Source organism: Bolinopsis microptera, chromosome 11 (genome assembly GCF_026151205.1).
Source record: "Bolinopsis microptera isolate Bmic1 chromosome 11, MBARI_Bmic_1.0, whole genome shotgun sequence".
NCBI lineage: Eukaryota > Metazoa > Ctenophora > Tentaculata > Lobata > Bolinopsidae > Bolinopsis > Bolinopsis microptera.
Genome location: NC_087082.1, coordinates 14,997,981 through 15,017,932, shown reverse-complemented (window position 1 = coordinate 15,017,932; position 19,952 = coordinate 14,997,981). Strand labels below are relative to the sequence as shown.

The 19,952-nt window shown below is 41.6% G+C and overlaps 1 protein-coding gene across 1 annotated transcript; it reads left to right on the top strand.

Moving 5' to 3' along the window:
- The first annotated feature begins 14,367 nt into the window (after positions 1-14,367).
- On the top strand, positions 14,368-15,750 carry LOC134823664 (uncharacterized). The gene has a single exon (XM_063835198.1). It carries the CDS (start codon positions 14,368-14,370, stop codon positions 15,748-15,750), a length of 1,383 nt encoding a protein of 460 aa, XP_063691268.1.
- The last annotated feature ends 4,202 nt before the right edge of the window (positions 15,751-19,952 follow it).

Here is a 19,952-nt window from a genome sequence, read left to right as displayed (position 1 = left end):
TTATTGATCTATCTAAAGCGTTGACACGATCTCACATGAGAAAAACTATTATTAAACTAGGAAATCTATGGATTATCGTGGAATCGCCAATAGACTCATCGCTAGTTTAATCTTATTCGCTTTAGATATCAATATGGTCTCTGTACTGGGCGAGTGCTCTGACAAGCTGCCTGTTCGCTTTTGGAGTTCCCTCCAGCTATTGTATCGGAGCACTCTTGCTATTTTAATATATGTTAACGACTTATTTAGATACACTGATCTGCGGTCAAGTCTCCATATATTGCAGATGTCAAAACTATTCGTAGTGATGAATGGTAGAAAAAAAACTGTATGAAGAGCAAACGAAATTCGCCGTTGTTTACAACAGTCATGAAATGAATTATACTTATAAAGTATAAAGAAAGCTGCTACATTCATACTTAAATCTGTCACGTACATGCTTCTTGATAATGAGGCAGTTAAACGTAATCAGTATTATATACTAACTCTGAATTTCGGTAATATAGAAGTAGAGAGACAATGTTTTTAGGTGTTATTATTGACTCGAAAAGTAAAATGGGATGTTCCAATTAATAAGAAAACAATTTTCAAGAAAACATATCAATTTTATTTAGTATCATTAAAGACAGACAAAAGTCATATTTTCTATATATATTACTAGCTCGAATCTTTAGATAGATTATCTTAGGGGACTTGGAAGTAGCAAGTGATTGTCGAGTAGGTATATAACCTTTTACAAAGATTAGGTCGAGACAGGAATCAGGGTGATACAGGATCGTGAGAGTGCAGACCAAAAGTTTACGCCCCCCACACTTTGCATCCTGAGATCTTGAGTTTTGGATAGAAAGATTTAAGACAAACCTTGGTCGTTTCATACTCCAAGTCCCTTTCGTAAAGAAGTAGTATTACTATGTCTAGAGTTAGCTTCGTTCAAATAATACAATATCAATATAATCATATCATACCAGATAAAACCTACACGCAATATAAATTATTATATTTCAATCAATAATTATTACGATAAAAATTTTATAAATCTTAGATATTTAGTATCTAGAAAAACATTACATCAGTTTGGTTTTTTTTTTTGTTTTTTTTTTTTTGTTTTTTTTTTTTTTTTTTTTTTTTTTTGTCGCGACAACCACTGACAACAGTCATATAGAGGTGGCGGACACTCATTGGGGAGCGTCCTAAAGGAGTCCATCACTTATGCATCTAGCCCTTCCCTGAGGGCAAATGGAATGATAATACCTGCCAAGGTATCAGCCGCAATCGGGGTTGCACTCCGGAGATTTACTAAACTTCGGTCCACTAGGGAAGTTCTGGGAGGTTACCTGCCGCTAAACACCATGAAAGGACGGAAGCCCGGGATGAGTAATGCTGGTTTTGAGACGTGGTGGAGACGTAGGTTGCAAACTGGCGTTGCTGGTGTGCTTAACGTTTGGGATTAGTGTGTTAGGTGGTGCGGGAACTGTATTGATACTATCTGCCTTTTGGTGGTGAGATAAACACGTGGAGGGTTTGTTGGGGAACGTCACGTGAGGTGGACTCTTCACTCAGTCAGAAAATACAGGAGCAGGGATCAATATTGTACGAAAGGAAATACAGGTTCTGATCTGTTTCATTTTTTTGCCATTTTCAACATTTAACTTGTTTGGTGTGGATAACTGGTTGTGGTATACTAATATACATTATCCCATAACACTCCAAAAAATGTAGCGATACTACCATTGCACTCCCAATTGTAGCGATATCCATTATCTCCCAACAATGTAGGTTACTACCATAAACAATCAACATTGTTAGCCGATACTCCCATTACACTCCTCATGGTAGGATACTCCATTCCTGCCATATTGTAGCGATACTCCAAATTAACTCCAATTGTAGGATTTCTCCCTATTACACCCCCATATGTAGCGATACTCCCATATATACTCCCACATTGTGCGATATCTCATAACATCCACAATTGTAGCGATACTCCCATTACACTCCCCATTTTGTAGCGATACTCCCAATTAAAATCCCATATTGTAGCGATACTCCCATTGAACCTCCACTATTGTAGCAATACTCCATTACACGACATATTGTAGCGTTTACTCCCAATTACACCCTCCCCCTCTCCCAACATTGTAGCGATAATCCCATTAAACTTACCATATTGTAGAGATACTCCACATTACGCACTCCCACATTGTAGGATATCCCATTCACTCTCGAGGGGGCGGCAACATTTGGCTATCAGGGGGCAGCAAATACAGCGGGCTATTAATGTAGAGACTGGCAAAGCAGACAGAACGGCTATATTAACAGTGGTTTAATCCGGTTTGGTTTGTGTCAGTCGAAAACCGCACGCGGCGTGAGGTTAGTGTACTGTGGGAGTCAGGTGAGTGTTATGGCTACTAGGGGAAGCTGTTTCTGTGCGCGACCGCTGTTTTTGGACTGGCGCGCCAATCTTTGCTTATATCTGGGCGTTAGTCAGATCGTTGCGGTAGTGTCCTTGATACATAGGGGGCCCAATAGCGCTGTTGGCTCATCAGTAACCGAGGGTGCTGGCGTATTCAAGGCCACATGGCTTTTGCGAGTTGCCTCGTGAGTTAGAAGGGGTATCATAGCCACCATGCATTGGAGTCCTCGCTAGGCACAGATTATTTTTAGACTCTATGCTGCTCGCCACAAAGTGACAATGGGACAGACATGAGCCCTGGAATGAACCAGTAAAACATGACATGGATTCTCCCCAAAGATGGTTAAAAAAGCGCAAATGATTTGATGAGTCTCTGTTATAGTACATCTTGATTGTAACTTAATAGTAAGTGTGCGCCGCTGCAATTAGGACTTGTTTTCTGCATTTTAAAATTGTTTGGAGTCAATATCTTTTAACGTCAAGCTGCTGTGATATGTATTAATAGTGCTTTTGTTTCAGTTTTATCAAGCTAATGGACGTTCTATGCAATTGTCTTGAAGTTAAAATTTTTTTATGAACAGCTTGTTCCAAGCTTGGCTGATTAAACTAAAAGGTTATTTGATTTATTTAGGAGAATAACCGTGACGATCGTTGCACGGTCTTGATTGTTGATAAAAAAAAGGGTCTCGTAAAGGGAGTTAGTGCGGTTGCTACGGTATGATAATCTTAGAAAATTTAGTGATGCAGTGATATTTGTACATGTTTTGAGCCGTAAGTCTTTTTAATCTATTAAAAATGGGTTTTGTATGTTCTTTTTCTTAAGTGTATATGGTCTAGTTTGTGCATACGATATGGGTACTAGTAGGTGCACTGTGATTGTTTATTAAATATGAGTCTCAAGGTCGCATAAAGGATCCATTATACTGTGCTTCTGTGTGATTAACGACAACATTGGAAAGTTCTTTGAGACAACACCCACTCACTTTTACCGTAAATGTGATGTGATTCGAAAAAAGAGCATTATATATTTTCAAAATATAGTGAACGGTCATCGAGTGCCGAATTCTGCAATTGATCCACGTCACTAGATCGCTGTTTTTGTAAGGAGGTAGTGCATGTTGGGTCAATCCAGTTTAGCTACTTATCTATAACAACCACTCAGATATTTGGTTAATCTTGACTTTTGTCATAACTTCACCATTGATGAATATTGATCTAGATTTATCTTGCAGGATAGCAAATGTCTGGGCCAGTGTGCACAGGTGTTCTTCATAATTCAATGAGGAAGAGTTTAAAATGTACCATGTAGCAGCATCTTGCGACATGCTTGATATGGAGTAGATTACATCTCATGTAAATCGAGACATGTTTAAAGTACTACAGTTGGCTTTTTTGTTTGTTGCTTTCTAGATGGTCCTGATATGAAGAAAATTAGTGTCATCAGCCATAAAGTACAATTTCATTCACTGTTGAAACAGACCCTGGGGGAGGGGGTTTACTATTCCTTCATTTACATTAGAAGTGAGTAACGGCCTAGAATTGACCCTTGTGGTACGCTCATATATTCACGTCCATTGTTGCGGATGGTACATCCGTTATACATAAACACATAATGCATTTTCTGTTTAAGTAAAATTTGCTTTTTAGTAGGTCAGTGCTGTGCCCCTTTTTACGTTGGAATTTAATTTGCACTAAAAGAATATCGTGATCAAGGGATGTCGAAGGCTTTGCTCAGTCAAGAATATCCCTAGGACTGTTTATTGCTGGCCCAGAGATTCTTGTAACGGAGGTCAATAGATTGGTGTAGTGCATTGGGTGGTAGAACTGGCCTTTTCTCAATAAATGTGGAGGTCTGTTAGTATCAACCTTTGATTGAAGAAATTATAGAGGCGTTTATAAATAACCTTCTCGAAGATCTTTCCAAATAAAGGTTAATATTGATACCAGGCCGATAATTTTCATATGCATTCATTATTGGTTTTTTTGTAAATAGGAATAACCTTTACAGTTTAAAAATACTGGAAGGTACACTTTGTATACATGTGTCTGTAAGCTAGACAAAGTACGGCAATGAGTTTTGCCGGTTTTTTACAACAATCTACAGGTTATCGTCAATGGCCATACTATTTTGAAACATCTCGGATCACCTCTATAAATTCTTCTTTCATTCAGTTTCTTCCAGGTATATGAGTCAGATACCGAGTTAGACATTAACTCTGAGCAAATGATTCTACTGGTTTCAGAGGAATATATTGTTTGACAGTACAATTGATATTGAGATTTCTTGCAAGAGATGTAAAATATTCACAGAATTGTTTGCAATTAATCGTCTGCAAGTAATACTTGGCCATCTATGCAAAATCGTCTTACTATCTAGTTTATTTTTGCACGGAGTTCATTATAATTTCCCAGGTCTTTTTTGAGTTCATGCTGTATTCTCGAATTTTTGAGTATAGCACATAGCCTTTGCCAATCTTGATGAGCTCTTGAGAAACTTGCGAATTCCTTGTAGTATATATGTGCTTGTTTGGATCCCACAGGTAGTTTTAATGTAACAAGTCTTCTTCCTTTCGATATCAAACATAGCTTTTTGTCAGATGGAGTTAATGTGCGGGTGAGCCAAGGGTTGGTAGCGGTTTACGATTTTAGTTGTTCTAGGGAGTTAGATAGTTTGCAGACAAATTATCTTTTCTTGGAAATTACTGCCGAAAGAGTCAAATGTGTTACAGCTCGTGGTGGAATCCTTTCCTATATCGTTTTACTAATTTCTAGACAGAGTCTTCTCTTTTTTTTAAAAGTTTGCCATTACTTAGTCGTAGGTGTATAGTAATTTTGTCTGTGAATCTGGTGTGGCACTGAGACAGGCGAAAGTTCAAAAGAGTGAATATAGGGTGTGGGGGGAGAACTTGTCAGATAGAGCTCTTGTTGTTTTTATCTTTTGGTTAACTTTCTGTGATTGACTCGTTATTTTCGTCCCTGCCGCTGTCGGGACGATGCTTGATCGACAGTTAAGAGTTACTGCAGTAGATGACACTATTTCTACAAAACACACAAATATTAAATATAAAATGTGTCCAGTACTGGCGCCAAATGCAGTAATTTGATAATTTTCTCGACGCAGTTCGTCGGGGTGAGGGTTATCTGAACCAAATGTTGGACCCATACGATTTGCGTCACCATGGTGAGCAAAGCATTGTTTGTTGTTTAGTTGTGTTGAAAGGGAAACATTACTCGTGATTAATTCATCCATTCGGGATTTTACATAACGTTGAGCTTGGATATACACGTTCATCTTAAGACTAATGGATCAATTCTGATTATTAGATTAGATTTTATAAACGAACTTGCATACAAAGATTATAATGCGGAGGTTGGTGGCTCTTCTATAATAAATTACGACACTTCAATTTCAGATGCTTGTAGAGTAAGACAAAATATTAAGACTATACATGCACAATGAGTAACTGGTGGATAAGCCTTCGGTAAAAACGGATGGAAAAGTCAATGCGGCACTCGGGTCCTTGGTAGTGTCGTCGTATATTGTCCTCATTTATCTACGTTCTGCTTTCGTAGTTTAATCAATAGGTGAGTTCTAAATTACAGCTTTAAACCGTTTAAGTATGAATGAATGAAATAACTGACTAATCAGCATGCTTTTACTAATCCAAAAATGAGTAACTCGTAGTGATGATTGATTCTAGAAACTTCAATTAATTTTGGCGCTCACAGGTCCTCATGAATGATTGCGCATAAGGTTTGTAAATGCGCAAGGGCACCTTCAAGCTTAAATTATTCACTTACTGAGGCAGTCAACCAACGCGTGGCTTTATTTTTTGATAGGATATGTTTTGATTTTTATTAATAAAATACAAAATTTAAAATTTGTTTTCAAAAAAATTTGTGTTCCTATTTTCGACAAAACATTTTAAACGGGCGATACTTGTTAAATATTTGATTTTAAATCTTTCGTGGGACGAGTCCAAAATCTCGGCGGCGTCATGGTGGTTATAAACCTACAACAAAAATTGTTCAACGAGTCATCTTATAGTTGCAAATAAACAACATTCTGGTCAATCGAAGCATGCTCAAAATTATTTAAAATATTTCGACAAAGCTATATCACGCAATTCAATTAATTGTGCTTTTTACGGAGAAAAGGGAAACTGTAACAATTATTTTTGAGCTTTTTTTTTTTCTTTCAAATCCAACGAGTGTTAATCGTAAAAATAGTTGTTTTCAGTTTTAATATTTCGCACACTACTCATTTAACAATATAATTTAGGTCCCATGTCAAAGCGATTGGAAGAGACTATGGAGTGGGGTTTGCTTCCTAAGCCAAGCATCTACTTCTGGGTACAGTATTGACTTCGCCATTTTCTCCTCCCTTCACGCTATTTCTCTCCTCTTCTACATCACTATGGATCTGAATTCTGGTTTACCCAATGTTTTTAACTCGTTTTATTAATGAGCTAAAGTCTCAAGGCTGTTGTGAGTAATGTCATGAACTTAAGGAGAATTTTCTGTGAAATGCGGGACGTTTCTTGGAGTTGCATTCAGATTTTGTTCAGAACAAGAGTGTTAACATGGCACTTTGATGTTGCTGAACCTTGAAACACTTATGGCCAGCAAAATGCTGTGGAAAACTGCCACAAAGTGGCTCAACTTCGACTGGAGATGAATATGTAAGGTCTTCTCAAATGGACACACCACGACGAAGGAGCCAATCGATATTGTTAAACTTTATTCTCTGGCATTATTCAGAGCTTATGATGATAATCAACTCCAAGTTGGGCTGCAAAAGCTAACTCATGCCTAGCATGCATGTACAAGTTGTTTTGTGCAACTAGGTACCACAACCACGACGATAGGTGTCTCATTGACCAGTCACACACGGTTATTTAGTAGTTTCATTTGGAGCTGAGAGGGTCCATCGAATAATTCAGAAAATGGGGATAAGCGCTGTAACGTAATATGTAGATAACCCCAAAGGACTGTAGTTTGTATATTATGAACCGGAGGTGTCAGGAATATTGTCTTCACAAGCGTTCGTGCAGAGAGCTCAGTTAAGGGGATCGTTATAGATTATCTTTTTCTCGCTGCAGATACGAAGACAAGATACAAATGTAGTCAGGAGCGATTGCAAGAACTACAATTCCTTTATGCGCCCACCCACCTCCTCAACCTCAACCCTTTACTTTAACGAATTCTCCAGATACGATAAGAGCAGGAAAGACACTGTCCTGTTTGGTAGTCAAGACAAAATTCGTACGGACAAATAGTTGGGATGGGGAAGGAAAGTATTCAATGATGTACTCCAAGTGAGTGCAAAAATTAGAGTCATCATGAAAACATTCATTAAATTTTCATTTCAAATCAGGCAGTGGCAGAAGCTGAAGGATATTGAATATATTATATTGAGTGTTGGTACAAATGACATTAAAACATTTAAGTATGGGGTTCAGTTCTTAGGAAGTATCTCACTGAATTAATGGACACCACTAAGCAGTTATTTCACGCTGCAAATTATTATTATACAAATGTTGTCTTCCTATTAAATGTTTATATTCCTCATCAGCATAGAATGTTCTAGATTTTAACTAATTACTTATAAGACTTATGCCTAAAATAATAATTGCGTGTCTTAGAATGTTTCTCTGTCTTTTTAACTCGAGTCATTTAGAATCATGTTAATGGACTTCATATACCATGATTGACTTCATCTCAATATGAGAGAGGTAGGTTTTCTGTCCATTGGCTTAAGTTTGTTTGTAACTGACACAGTTTGAAGTGTTGTAAATATATCTTCTGGGAATTTAAATCTTGATCTTTTCTTCCATTTATTTTTTGATTAAGACTGTTGCGCCTAAAATTAAAACCATACAAATCTCTACTGATTTAATATTGTTCTCAAATGTTATGCCTCCTCATTTCAGGTTTCTTTTCGGTCACTGTCCATTTTCCAATATGTTAGACAATGAATCGGTTTAGTTTAGATAGGTCTTTTTGCATGCCAAAAGGCCTCGTACAAGTCAAGAAATGCCTGTTTACTCTTGCTGTGGTGTCCGGACTGAGGATGGAGAAACGTGCCCCTCCTATCTGCAAAACTGGAGACAGAATCTGTCCTAATAGATGTCTCAAGAACAGTCAGTCCTGTAGTGGAGCTCAACTGCAGACAGAGGAAGTGAAGGAGCTGGAGAAGAGATGGGATAAGTGGGGCGAGTGCCCAGCAGGGGAACACTGGTGTAGAGCCAGATGTGTAGATGGCAAGTCATGTTTTTAATCAGCAATTAACCTTTTAATGTGTTGTTTACTTATGTATTTTAAAATTTATTATTTATGTGTTTGATTTGCTTCCACAAAATTGTCCAGAAAATCGAATTGATGGATTAGCCAAAATTTACGACTACAAGTGGTTTGGCTTGAAAGATTTGTATGGCCGTCATAAAGGAAAATCTTTTAAATGTTTTTAAAAATTCATGTAGTGTACCTTTTAGGGGAAAAAATCCGCCTTAAATAAATTATCACTCACTCACCTGTTGCAGCTGCTGTTGACAGTGTACTGGTTTCGTTTAATTCCATGTCAGGTTCGTATGAGGTACAGGATATGGTAGTAATCAGCATGTCAATTAATTATTTGTAAGTAATTGCATCCAAGATACCATTGTTGTGGAACATAACAAGACAATTGGGCACTATCCGTCGCGGAGTCGAGTCCGCGGCGGAGCCGCCGGACTTCGAGCGGACTCCGAGCGGACTCCGGCGGAGCCGCCGGACTCCGAGCGGACTCCGGCGGTGCTCCGCCAAAATGTATTTACAGTGGACTCGAGTACATTTTGGCGGACTCCGAGCGGAGCCGAGCGGACTCCGAGCGGACTTTAAAGTCCGCCGCGGACTCCGAGCGGCTCCGCGGCGGCTCGGCGGAGTGTCCGCCGCGGACTAAGCCACTAGGCGGACTCCGGTCCGCCGCGGACTCCGGCGGAGTGCTTGGCGGACTCCGCCGGACCTCTCCGCCAGACTTGAATCCGGCGGAGTCCGGCGGAGCTTGGCGGAGTCCGCCAGCTCGGCGGACTCCGCTCGGAGTCCGCCGGACTCCAACAGAGTCCACTGACTTCCGACCTCCGTCTTCCGACCCTCGGCTAAATTTGTCACGTGACATACAACATAGCATTTTGCAATATTGTGGTCAGATGAAAAGGTCGCTAGTGATAAACCTTAACCATTACCCTCACAATGTCAATAGTGTACAACTCTAGTCCTAACTTTGACCCTATAATGTATAAACGTTGACCCTAACCCTCCACCAAACCGTCCGCAGCGAAATATCAATGTCATTGACTGGTCACGTGACCAAAACAATTTTTGTCATATTATCTCATATGGGGAAGCGTTTTTAGTTTTACCCTACACGTTGCATGTGGCGTCATTCGGCCGGATCCCAGCAAGCAAAAATACGTCGACCATCACAGGACGACGCCAGCCAGCACTCTCTACGCTCTTCGAGCTCCGATCGTCCTGTGACGAAGTAAGGACGAAGCCTGAGGTCCTCAGGTAACATCGACCACCGATTGAAAATTCAAAGATTTTTTGACATAAAGGTCAAATGTAAAACTAAAATCTTGATGCTGATTGATTGACGACGTCAATTTTTGAGCACAGCGCGAGCGCATGCGGAAAAGGACCGCGTAGCTAGTCAAGATGTTGATAAATATTTGGCTTGTGGCGCGATGTGTTGCTCTAACTATAGCCCTCTCGCTTGCAGTAGCGCGCGACCGCCGGAAATGACTTGTGGAACAAGCGCGCCCGCAGCGGCGCGAAAGCACCTGGTTAGCTAAATGAACGCGATGTGCCTTGCATTGTAGATGAAATCCTACTAGCTGACGCCACTCGCAGCTGTGATGTTCGCTGTACGTCAGCGATCGAAATTTATACGCGTATCACCCGTTAAGATGTGCCACCCGACGCGCCACGCAATTTTTCTCGTTGCTCGTCGCACGTCGACGCCCTCATTAAATTTTTGGAGAAAATCGCTCGCCAAAATTTGTTGGACCAGGACGATGTCCTAGCCTGGCAGCTCATTGCGCGGCGCGTCGCAACGAGCTTCGTTGTTCGTCGACGTGCGACGAGCAACGAAAAAAATTGTGTGGCGCGTCGAGTGGCACATCTTAACGGGGGATACGCGTATAAATTTCGATCGCTGACGTACAGCGAGCAGCACAGCTGCGAATGGCGTCAGCTAGTAGGATTTCATCCTACAAGGCACATCGCGTTTACCTAGCTAACCAGGTCATTTCCGCCTCCGGCGGTCGCGCGCTACTGCAAGCGAGAGGGCTATAGTTAGAGCAACACATCGCGCCACAAGGGCCAAATATTTATCAACATCTTGACTAGCTACGCGGTCCTTTTCCGCAATATGCGCTCGCGCTGTGCTCAAAAATTGACGTCGTCAATCAATCAACATCAAGATTTTAGTTTTACATTTTAAAGACCTTTATGTCAAAAAATCTTTGAATTTTCAATCGGTGGTCGATGTTACCTGAGGACCTCAGGCTTCGTTCTTACTTCGTCATGCACAGGACGATCGGAGCTCGAAGAGCGTAGAGAGTGCTGGCTGGCGTCGTCCTGTGATGGTCGACGTATTTTTGCTTGCTAAAAACGCTTCCCCATATGAGATAATATGACAAAAATTGTTTTGGTCACGTGACCAGTCAATGACATTGATATTTCGCTGCGGACGGTTTGGTGGAGGGTTAGGGTCAACGTTTATACATTATAGGGTCAAAGTTAGGACTAGAGTTGTACACTATTGACATTGTGAGGGTAATGGTTAAGGTTTATCACTAGCGACCTTTTCATCTGACCACAATATTGCAAAATGCTATGTTGTATGTCACGTGACAAATTTAGCCGAGGGTCGGAAGACGGAGGTCGGAAGTCAGTGGACTCTGTTGAAGTCCGGCGGACTCCGAGCGGAGTCCGCCGAGCTGGCGGACTCCGCCAAGCTCCGCCGGACTCCGCCGGATTCAAGTCTGGCGGAGAGGTCCGGCGGAGTCCGCCAAGCACTCCGCCGGAGTCCGCGGCGGACCGGAGTCCGCCTAGTGGCTTAGTCCGCGGCGGACACTCCGCCGAGCCGCCGCGGAGCCGCTCGGAGTCCGCGGCGGACTTTAAAGTCCGCTCGGAGTCCGCTCGGCTCCGCTCGGAGTCCGCCAAAATGTACTCGAGTCCACTGTAAATACATTTTGGCGGAGCACCGCCGGAGTCCGCTCGGAGTCCGGCGGCTCCGCCGGAGTCCGCTCGGAGTCCGCCCGGAGTCCGGCGGCTCCGCCGCGGACTCGACTCCGCGACGGATAGTGCCGACAATTGAGTATAATTTTGTGTGAGGGTACTGGGTAGGGACCCAGATGTTGTTTCTAACCTAAATAAAATTTAATGAGGCTTCTCATCAGTAGCCGCACCTCCTTACTCGGATTCTGAACTGGAATTCTATGGGCTTCCAGACGGCCAGACCGAGTAGTACCATCCCATACTTCTAGAGTTCATCACAAGTAGCACCCACTTATCAAGGCATAAGTAGTCCGCGGACTGAGTCGGGGTTTCTAGACATTACCAGCAATCAGTGACTGACAGTCTTGTAGTGTTCAATATGGAAGAGGCAAGTTATCGTTGAGCAGCAAGTAATTGATACCTATACTATACCAGTACTGGTGGTGTCTGGGCAGTGTAAGGTCAGCAGGAGGACCGACCAATCAAGACAACAGATTGAATCCTGATCAACGACTAAATACAATTAATATCAATTTGGACTGCAGCGATGAGCACCATATTATTTGAGTGAAATAATTTTATGCGTCAACATCACAACATGTTCACGATTTGTTTTGGCTCAAATAATTGAGCAACATCACAACATGTTCACGATTTGTTTTGGCACAAATAATTGAGTGAAATCGACAAGAGAGACTAAATACAATTAGGATTTAATTATATTCGGACTGCAGCGATGAGCACCATATTATTTGAGAGACCCAACAATGTAAACATATTTTATTTTGCCATATTGTAGCAGAATAATGGTAATCAGCTTAAATCATAATTGATTTACGAAATACCCAAACAGTTAAGATAATACCCGTAAAGTTAAAACGAGGAGATTTTCATAATTTTCAATAGGATTTCATTCTGAAGAACTTGAGTATTTATGCTACTGAATTGTTATGTTCCGTAGATTTCTATGATATTTTGGTTTTTTAAAATTATTTTATGTTGCTTTTACTTTTGAGCAAGTAATTAGGTAATTTTTCAAAATTGGTTCAAAAAAGAACCAAAAGGTTGGTCATGGGTACCAGTTTAATGGTAATCTGCTATCTCGAAAACGAGTTTCATAATAAATTCGGGGTGCACCCTGTCCCCTGTGCCCTGTGCCCTGTCCCCTGTCCCCTGTGCCCTGTGCCCTGTGCCCTGTGCCCTGTCCCCTGTCCCCTGTCCCCTGTCCCCTGTCCCCTGTCCCCTGTCCCCTGTCCCCTGTCCCCTGTCCCCTGTCCCCTGTCCCCTGTCCCCTGTCCCCTGTCCCCTGTCCCCTGTCCCCTGTCCCCTGTCCCCTGTCCCCTGTCCCCTGTCCCCTGTCCCCTGTCCCCTGTCCCCTGTCCCCTGTCCCCTGTCCCCTGTCCCCTGTCCCCTGTCCCCTGTCCCCTGTCCCCTGTCCCCTGTCCCCTGTCCCCTGTCCCCTGTCCCCTGTCCCCTGTCCCCTGTCCCCTGTCCCCTGTCCCCTGTCCCCTGTCCCCTGTCCCCTGTCCCCTGTCCCCTGTCCCCTGTCCCCTGTCCCCTGTCCCCTGTCCCCTGTCTCCTGTCCCCTGTCCCCTGTCCCCTGTCCCCTGCACTTATAGAGGTGTATGTAAGTTTATTTTATCTGTCAATTTAAAGTTTGGGTTTGGAAGATTTTTTAACTGAAAATAACGATTTATTTTCTGAACTCATCATGCAGAAAGGGTAATTATGAATTAGATCCTAATTACGTAAAGACAATTCAGCTAACCCAATTTCCTGTTCGTGTAACAAATAAGGTTTTACATCTCCTGAAAATTTTCTTATCGATTTCTAAGAGTCCATATTATGCACTTTCAGCTGCATACTGCAGAATACGGTACGTGCAACATGATTATGTAATAATTTAATCACTTGGTCGCAAGATAATTTACAGACGAAAACCTTGATAAGAAATGGGATCTAACTCTAATGGTTCAGGCCCTCTTTATAGGGAATAACACTGATCGTATAATTCAGCAAACGTCTTATCTTGATTAAATGTTTAGATACGGCAATCAGTGATTGGCAGTTATGTGCAATATGAAAGAGGTAAGTTGAACAGCAAGAATCGCCATGTCCCGCAACGTGCGTTGTCTGCCAGTATCAGACTCTGCCGTTATATTGCCAGTTGCCACCCTGTTGCCGGGTCAGTGGTCACTGCTAAGTATAATGGTGATCATAATTGATTTACAGAACACCCTCAAAATTAAGATAATACCCGTAAAATTAAGATAAGCGATGAGATTTTTAAACTTCTCGTTGAGATTTCATTCTGAAGAACGGTAGTAGAACTGTAGTATTTATGTTCTTGACATTTTGAGAATCTCCACTCTCCAGTTTTCTTTGATATTTCATTTGAAACCAAATTGATTCACCTTATGTTGTTCAGCAAAAGGCTAAACTTGTAATGTTAAATTAGTTGTAAATAACCTTATCGTTTGGTTCATTTCAAGAAAGCGTAATATGTAGTAATAATTAGCATATTAGTAATAATTAGCATAATAGTAATAATTAATCGAGTTGTATTGATACTGGGTTCGGGATAAACCATATATCACAATTTAAAATGACTCCCGCTAGTTCTAACGAAGATTATGTAGTCAAATTATAACCCCTAATTTTATAACTAGTTCCCTAGTAGTTCTCCAGAAAGTATGACGGAATCAAAGAATGCTGACAAACTTGAAACATCTGCCGAAATTCCCGCTGCTAAATGGGACATAACTTCCTTTTCCCCGACTAAAAAAAGGTTCCTCTTCCTTGCCATGTGCCTCTTCCACCTCCTAACCTTCGTCTCGTTCCATATGCCCTACTCTTACCTCCCGCTCTACAATGAGAGCAGAGAGATCTCAACCTTCTGGACCGGACTGATACTTGGATCAACTTCTTCAGGAATGGCGGTGTCGTGTGGAGTGATCGCTCCTGTCGTCATGTCCAAGTTTTCAACCAGAATTGTCCTTTCGGGGGGCTTAGCTGGCCTTGGTATCTCCCTATTACTCTTTAGCGTGCTGGATTCCATCGAGAATTTGGTGATTTACCAGATTCTGTCTTTGATATTCCGATTTTCAGCCGGAGCATTTGGTGGTACTCTCAACGTCACCATATTTGCCGCTTACTTAGCCATCTACCCCGAGTATGTTGGCACTGTCACAGCAATTGGGGAGGCCTTTATTAACGGAGCATGTGCTTTAGGGCCCTTTTTGGGGGGAGTCCTGTACGATGCAGGCGGTTTCACAGCAGCTTCTGTCTTTCCAGGTGCACTAATATTTGTAAGTGCTATCCCGGCTTTCTTCCTTTCTAGTCTTAACAGCAAGAAGAGACGAGCTGGTGAAGAAGAATCAAGCTGGACCAGTATCTTGGATCCTCTGGTTCTATTCCCACTGTGGCATCTTGCATCTGCTCTCATCCTCGTCAGCTATCCCATGCCTCTTCTTTCTCCCTACGCGGAAGAATTCTTCAACGCGGACGTCGTCTGGTCTGGGACCGCTCTTCTTGCCACTACGGGGGGTATCTGCATTTTCTCACCAATCATCGGGCTGGCGATAGACAGGTACGGTCCTTGTAAGATGTTGATGGCCTCCTGTGTGAGTTTACCCTTGGTGTACGCCTTTGTGGGTCCTCTCCCGCTACTCTCCTTCATCACTCCCTCCAAAACTCAAGTCATCCTCTCACTTGCATTGCTAGGATTAGCTGTTCCAATGGCGTGCGTCTCCGCTCTACCAGTCATGTTCAAGGTTTACCAAGCGAGGAATGGAGGCAAGCTGCCCATCATCGTCATCAACTCACTGGTTTCCTTGTACTGTGCTGCATTTCCTATTGGTATCTTCATCGGCACCACAACATCCGGACTGATCGCACCATTCGCATCTTTTGGCTGGTCTACAGGCATTCTGGGATTGATTTACATCGCAGAATCAATGCTATGTATTGCTTTTTGTATCAAGGTCATGTCATCGACGAAAACAAAGACGAAGGTAGCAGAGAATGGTGACTATGCACAAGTGGACAGCCCTGATGAAAATCTCAAAATATATTAAATACGTTCAGCTGGAGAACAATCGTCATATTCTATATGCACTGTTATACTGGTACTTATAGTGTCATATATGTTATTTTATGACGGTTTATGTATTACGTTTCATATTAATTCTTCCTATTTCTGCTAATTTCCATCATGCCTGTAAATGGGAATGCAAAATTTGGAACGGTTTTACAGCTAAAAACTCATATTCAGAGAAAATTTGCAAATTTATTAATTTTATTTTTAACTTTTGTTAATCTTATTTTTTAAACTTTTGTTATTTTTTTGTGAGTGTCGAGTTTTTTATGATGTCATCATTGTTTTTTGCATTGAATTACAAACGTAATATATTTCAAATTTCGATTGTTGTTTTATTGAGGAAATTGAAATTAATGAAATAAAACTAAAATCGGTGATTACCATAATGCATAATATAATTATGTATTAAGTTTTTCGCAATCCCAATTTACCGAATTGTACAACTAGTACTACAACACGTAATGCTTATTGAATTATATTATAGTTATATGTATGAGACTGGTAATCACTGATCCGTCTATAATTCATGATTTGTATCACGTCGTGACCAGCCCCATTAATTGTCATTTCACTTAGTATCGGCCGGGGCAAAAGGGCCACGCGATACAGCCGCGCACTCGTACGCGGCGGGCCTACAATGTAGTTGTACAGCGTGAGCAGTACGTGAGGCAATTTAATTCTTATTAAGAATTGACTTAAAAATCTTAAGTCATTTAATTCATGACTTCATTTTGATTACTGGGCCGCGCTCAGCCTGTCATTCCGCCGAATCTCTATTATGTTGAATCTCTATCGACTATCATGTTAATGAAAATGATAGCCTGAGATCCCCAGGTAACATCTTGATAGAAAATTAACGGAAAGATTCGAATTTCTGGAGGTTGAGTTTCGGTTTGATTCACGATGTTAATCCTTCCCAGCTCGGCTTGCAATGTAGTTGTACAGCGTGAGCAGTACGTGAGGCAATTTAATTCTTATTAAGAATTGACTTAAAAATCTTAAGTCATTTAATTCATGACTTCATTTTGATTACTGGGCCGCGCTCAGCCTGTCATTCCGCCGAATCTCTATTATGTTGAATTTCTATCGACTATCATGTTAATGAAAATGATAGCCTGAGATCCCCAGGTAACATCTTGATAGAAAATTAACGGAAAGATTCGAATTTCTGGAGGTTGAGTTTCGGTTTGATTCACGATGTTAATCCTTCCCAGCTCGGCTCGAGGCCCAATGGTGCATCTCGCCGATTCCCAGAAAACATTACCGGCTGCTGGGCTTGCTAGAGGTTATAGATTCTCAACAGCACGTTTGGCGTCGCGCGTCACGTCAAGTTTACCTTTCGCACGCTGCATTGAGCCTAGTAGTCATGACAACGACATTTCTTTGCAAAGTTTAAAAGCTGTGATCTTTTATTTAGCCCAAAATCAAACTTTTCGGTTTAATTCAGAATCTACGTTGTCTCAAATTTGGCTCCTGGGGAGCTAACTTTAAATTTACGAGACGGAAATTTTGTTGAAAACCGGAAGGTTCTATTTATTTTACTTTTGGAGATATACCCCAGCCGGTAGGGTTTCCTGGGCCGAACCTACGCGCGTTTAAAAGAATTTGTGCTTTCATTTTAAAACGTTCACTTTGACAAGCCATAACTCTCCACCAATCAAGTCAAATTTCAATTTTAAAATATCAAAAGAACGTAGAGAATTTCGCCAACAAGAAAGGGGGCTCCTGGATGGGTAGGTAAAAACGCGATCTTCGCTCTCAAAATCGACTTTTAAAACTTCATACCTTTTCCGCCGAAATTAAATTATAAGTCTTATATCGCAAAACATCCCCCTACCTCCCTGCAACTCCTCCCCCCCCCCCCCCTTCCACTTCTCCCCCCCCCCTTCCTTCTGCTTTCTTTTGCAGCTGAACTATGAACTCTCAGCTCTCTCGCCTATAGAACCTACGCGCGTTTAAAAGAATTTGTGCTTTCATTTTAAAACGTTCACTTTGACAAGCCATAACTCTCCACCAATCAAGTCAAATTTCAATTTTAAAATATCAAAAGAAAGTCGAGAATTTCACCAACAAGAAAGGGGGCTCCTGGATGGGTAGGTAAAAACGCGATCTTCGCCCTCAAAATCGACTTTTAAAACTTCATACCTTTTCCGCCGAAATTAAATTATAAGTCTTATATCGCAAAACATCCCCCTACCTCCCTGCAACTCCTCCCCCCCCCCCCTCCACTTCTCCCCCCCCCCTTCCTTCTGCTTTCTTTTGCAGCTGAACTATGAACTCTCAGCTCTCTCGCCTACCCAGAAAACCTTACCGGCTGCTGGGCTTGCTAGAGGTTATAGATTCTCAACAGCACGTTTGGCGTCGCGCGTCACGTCAAGTTTACCTTTCGCACGCTGCATTGAGCCTAGTAGTCATGTCAACGACATTTCTTTGCAAAGTTTAAAAGCTGTGATCTTTTATTTAGCCCAAAATCAAACTTTTCGGTTTAATTCAGAATCTACGTTGTCTCAAATTTGGCTCCTGGGGAGCTAACTTTAAATTTACGAGACGGAAATTTTGTTGAAAACCGGAAGGTTCTATCTATTTTACTTTTGGAGATATACCCCAGCCGGTAGGGTTTCCTGGGTTTACGGAAGTCAGAAGTTGTGGTTGCGAGAAGTTGCGCGGCGCGGCCCAGTAGTGCATCGCGCTACAAAATTTCGGTTATCTTTCATTTTTGCTTTATGAAACCACTCCAAGTAATTGTACTTTGTTTGTTTTTCTAACTAACATCATCCAAGAAGTCGGTTTCTCATAACCACTATTTATTTGTCATACGTTGTATGACCCGCCGCGCACGAGTGCGCGGCTCCCCTGAATTGTTCAAACTTTACAGTGAAACGACCGTGGGGGTCACGATGTGATACAACTATTTTGTATTTATTAGTGTATAACCAGGGACTCATGGCATTGCAGTCAACTCATGGCATGGCATTGGCTGCAGTCAAGGAGGGGTACCTCACTTTATTTGTTATTGTAGCGCGATGCACTTGGGTCGCGCGCGCATCCAATAATGCTTCTCGCAACCAAAGATCGGCGAGATGCACCACTGGGCCTCGCCGAGCTAGGAAGGATTGACATCGTGAACCAACTCACTTTTAACCCAAGAGATGGCCATGCTCCAAAAAGATGGCTGTATCTTTGATAAAATTCTCAATCCACGAACACGAACACGTATGTACTGTGTACTAATACAGGGTTGCCTAAAAGTAGAAGTAACAAGCAACCCTTCAATAACTCTTGAAATCCGTTTCATTGTTCATAATTGTTTACAAATTTCAGGGATTACAGATATGGGTCAAATATTATGTTCGCTGAAATTTTCTTAAAATTTAATTTCGTCGATTACAGAGCTAGGGTGTAAAAAGAGGATTTGGCATGCCACACGTGTGGCATGCCAAATCCTCTTTTTAATTGTTTTCGTAATAAAATGATATATCAATATGAGATCAACACTTCGAGCTATCATTAAATTTGTGAGATCTGTAATCATTGTATTTATTATACTATTATACCTATAGCAAGGTATGAAGGTAAGCAACATCTTCAATTCGTTTATATAATCTGTCGATGGACTCATAACGCAGGGTTATTGTTAAAGCACGGTTATAAGGCATATTTAACGCACGGGTAGTTGCTCTAACCAGAGCCCTCTCGCTTGCAGTAGCGCGCGACCGCCGTGGGCGGCAAAAGAGGGCTCTATAGATGGCCACAAACTGGCACCACAAATCGTGGTGCCAGATTTCCTCCCATATTTCTGATGCCGCGCGCGACGTGTTAGTCATTTCTAGTTACTGCAACTGTTAGACTCGTGCATTGCATTTGCACATATATAATCAGTGCAATATTTTCTCGTGGGATAAGAGTTTTTGGAGGGAATTAATTTAATCTCTTTGTTCAGTCATTTCATTATACAACTGTTTCCTGTTTCTTTGATCGTTGCCATCATTCGGCAGCTGATCAGATCATTCGGCGGATGTTTCTTTGTTCGTTGCTTTTATTCGGCAGCTGATCAGATCATTCGGCGGATGATTCAAAGGGAGACAACTTTAAAGGTGTTTGAAGGTCAGCTGAAGACGATTTACACAAATATTTTGAAAGCTCCTGCTAATTAAATCCTTGCGTATCAACTTATATGTT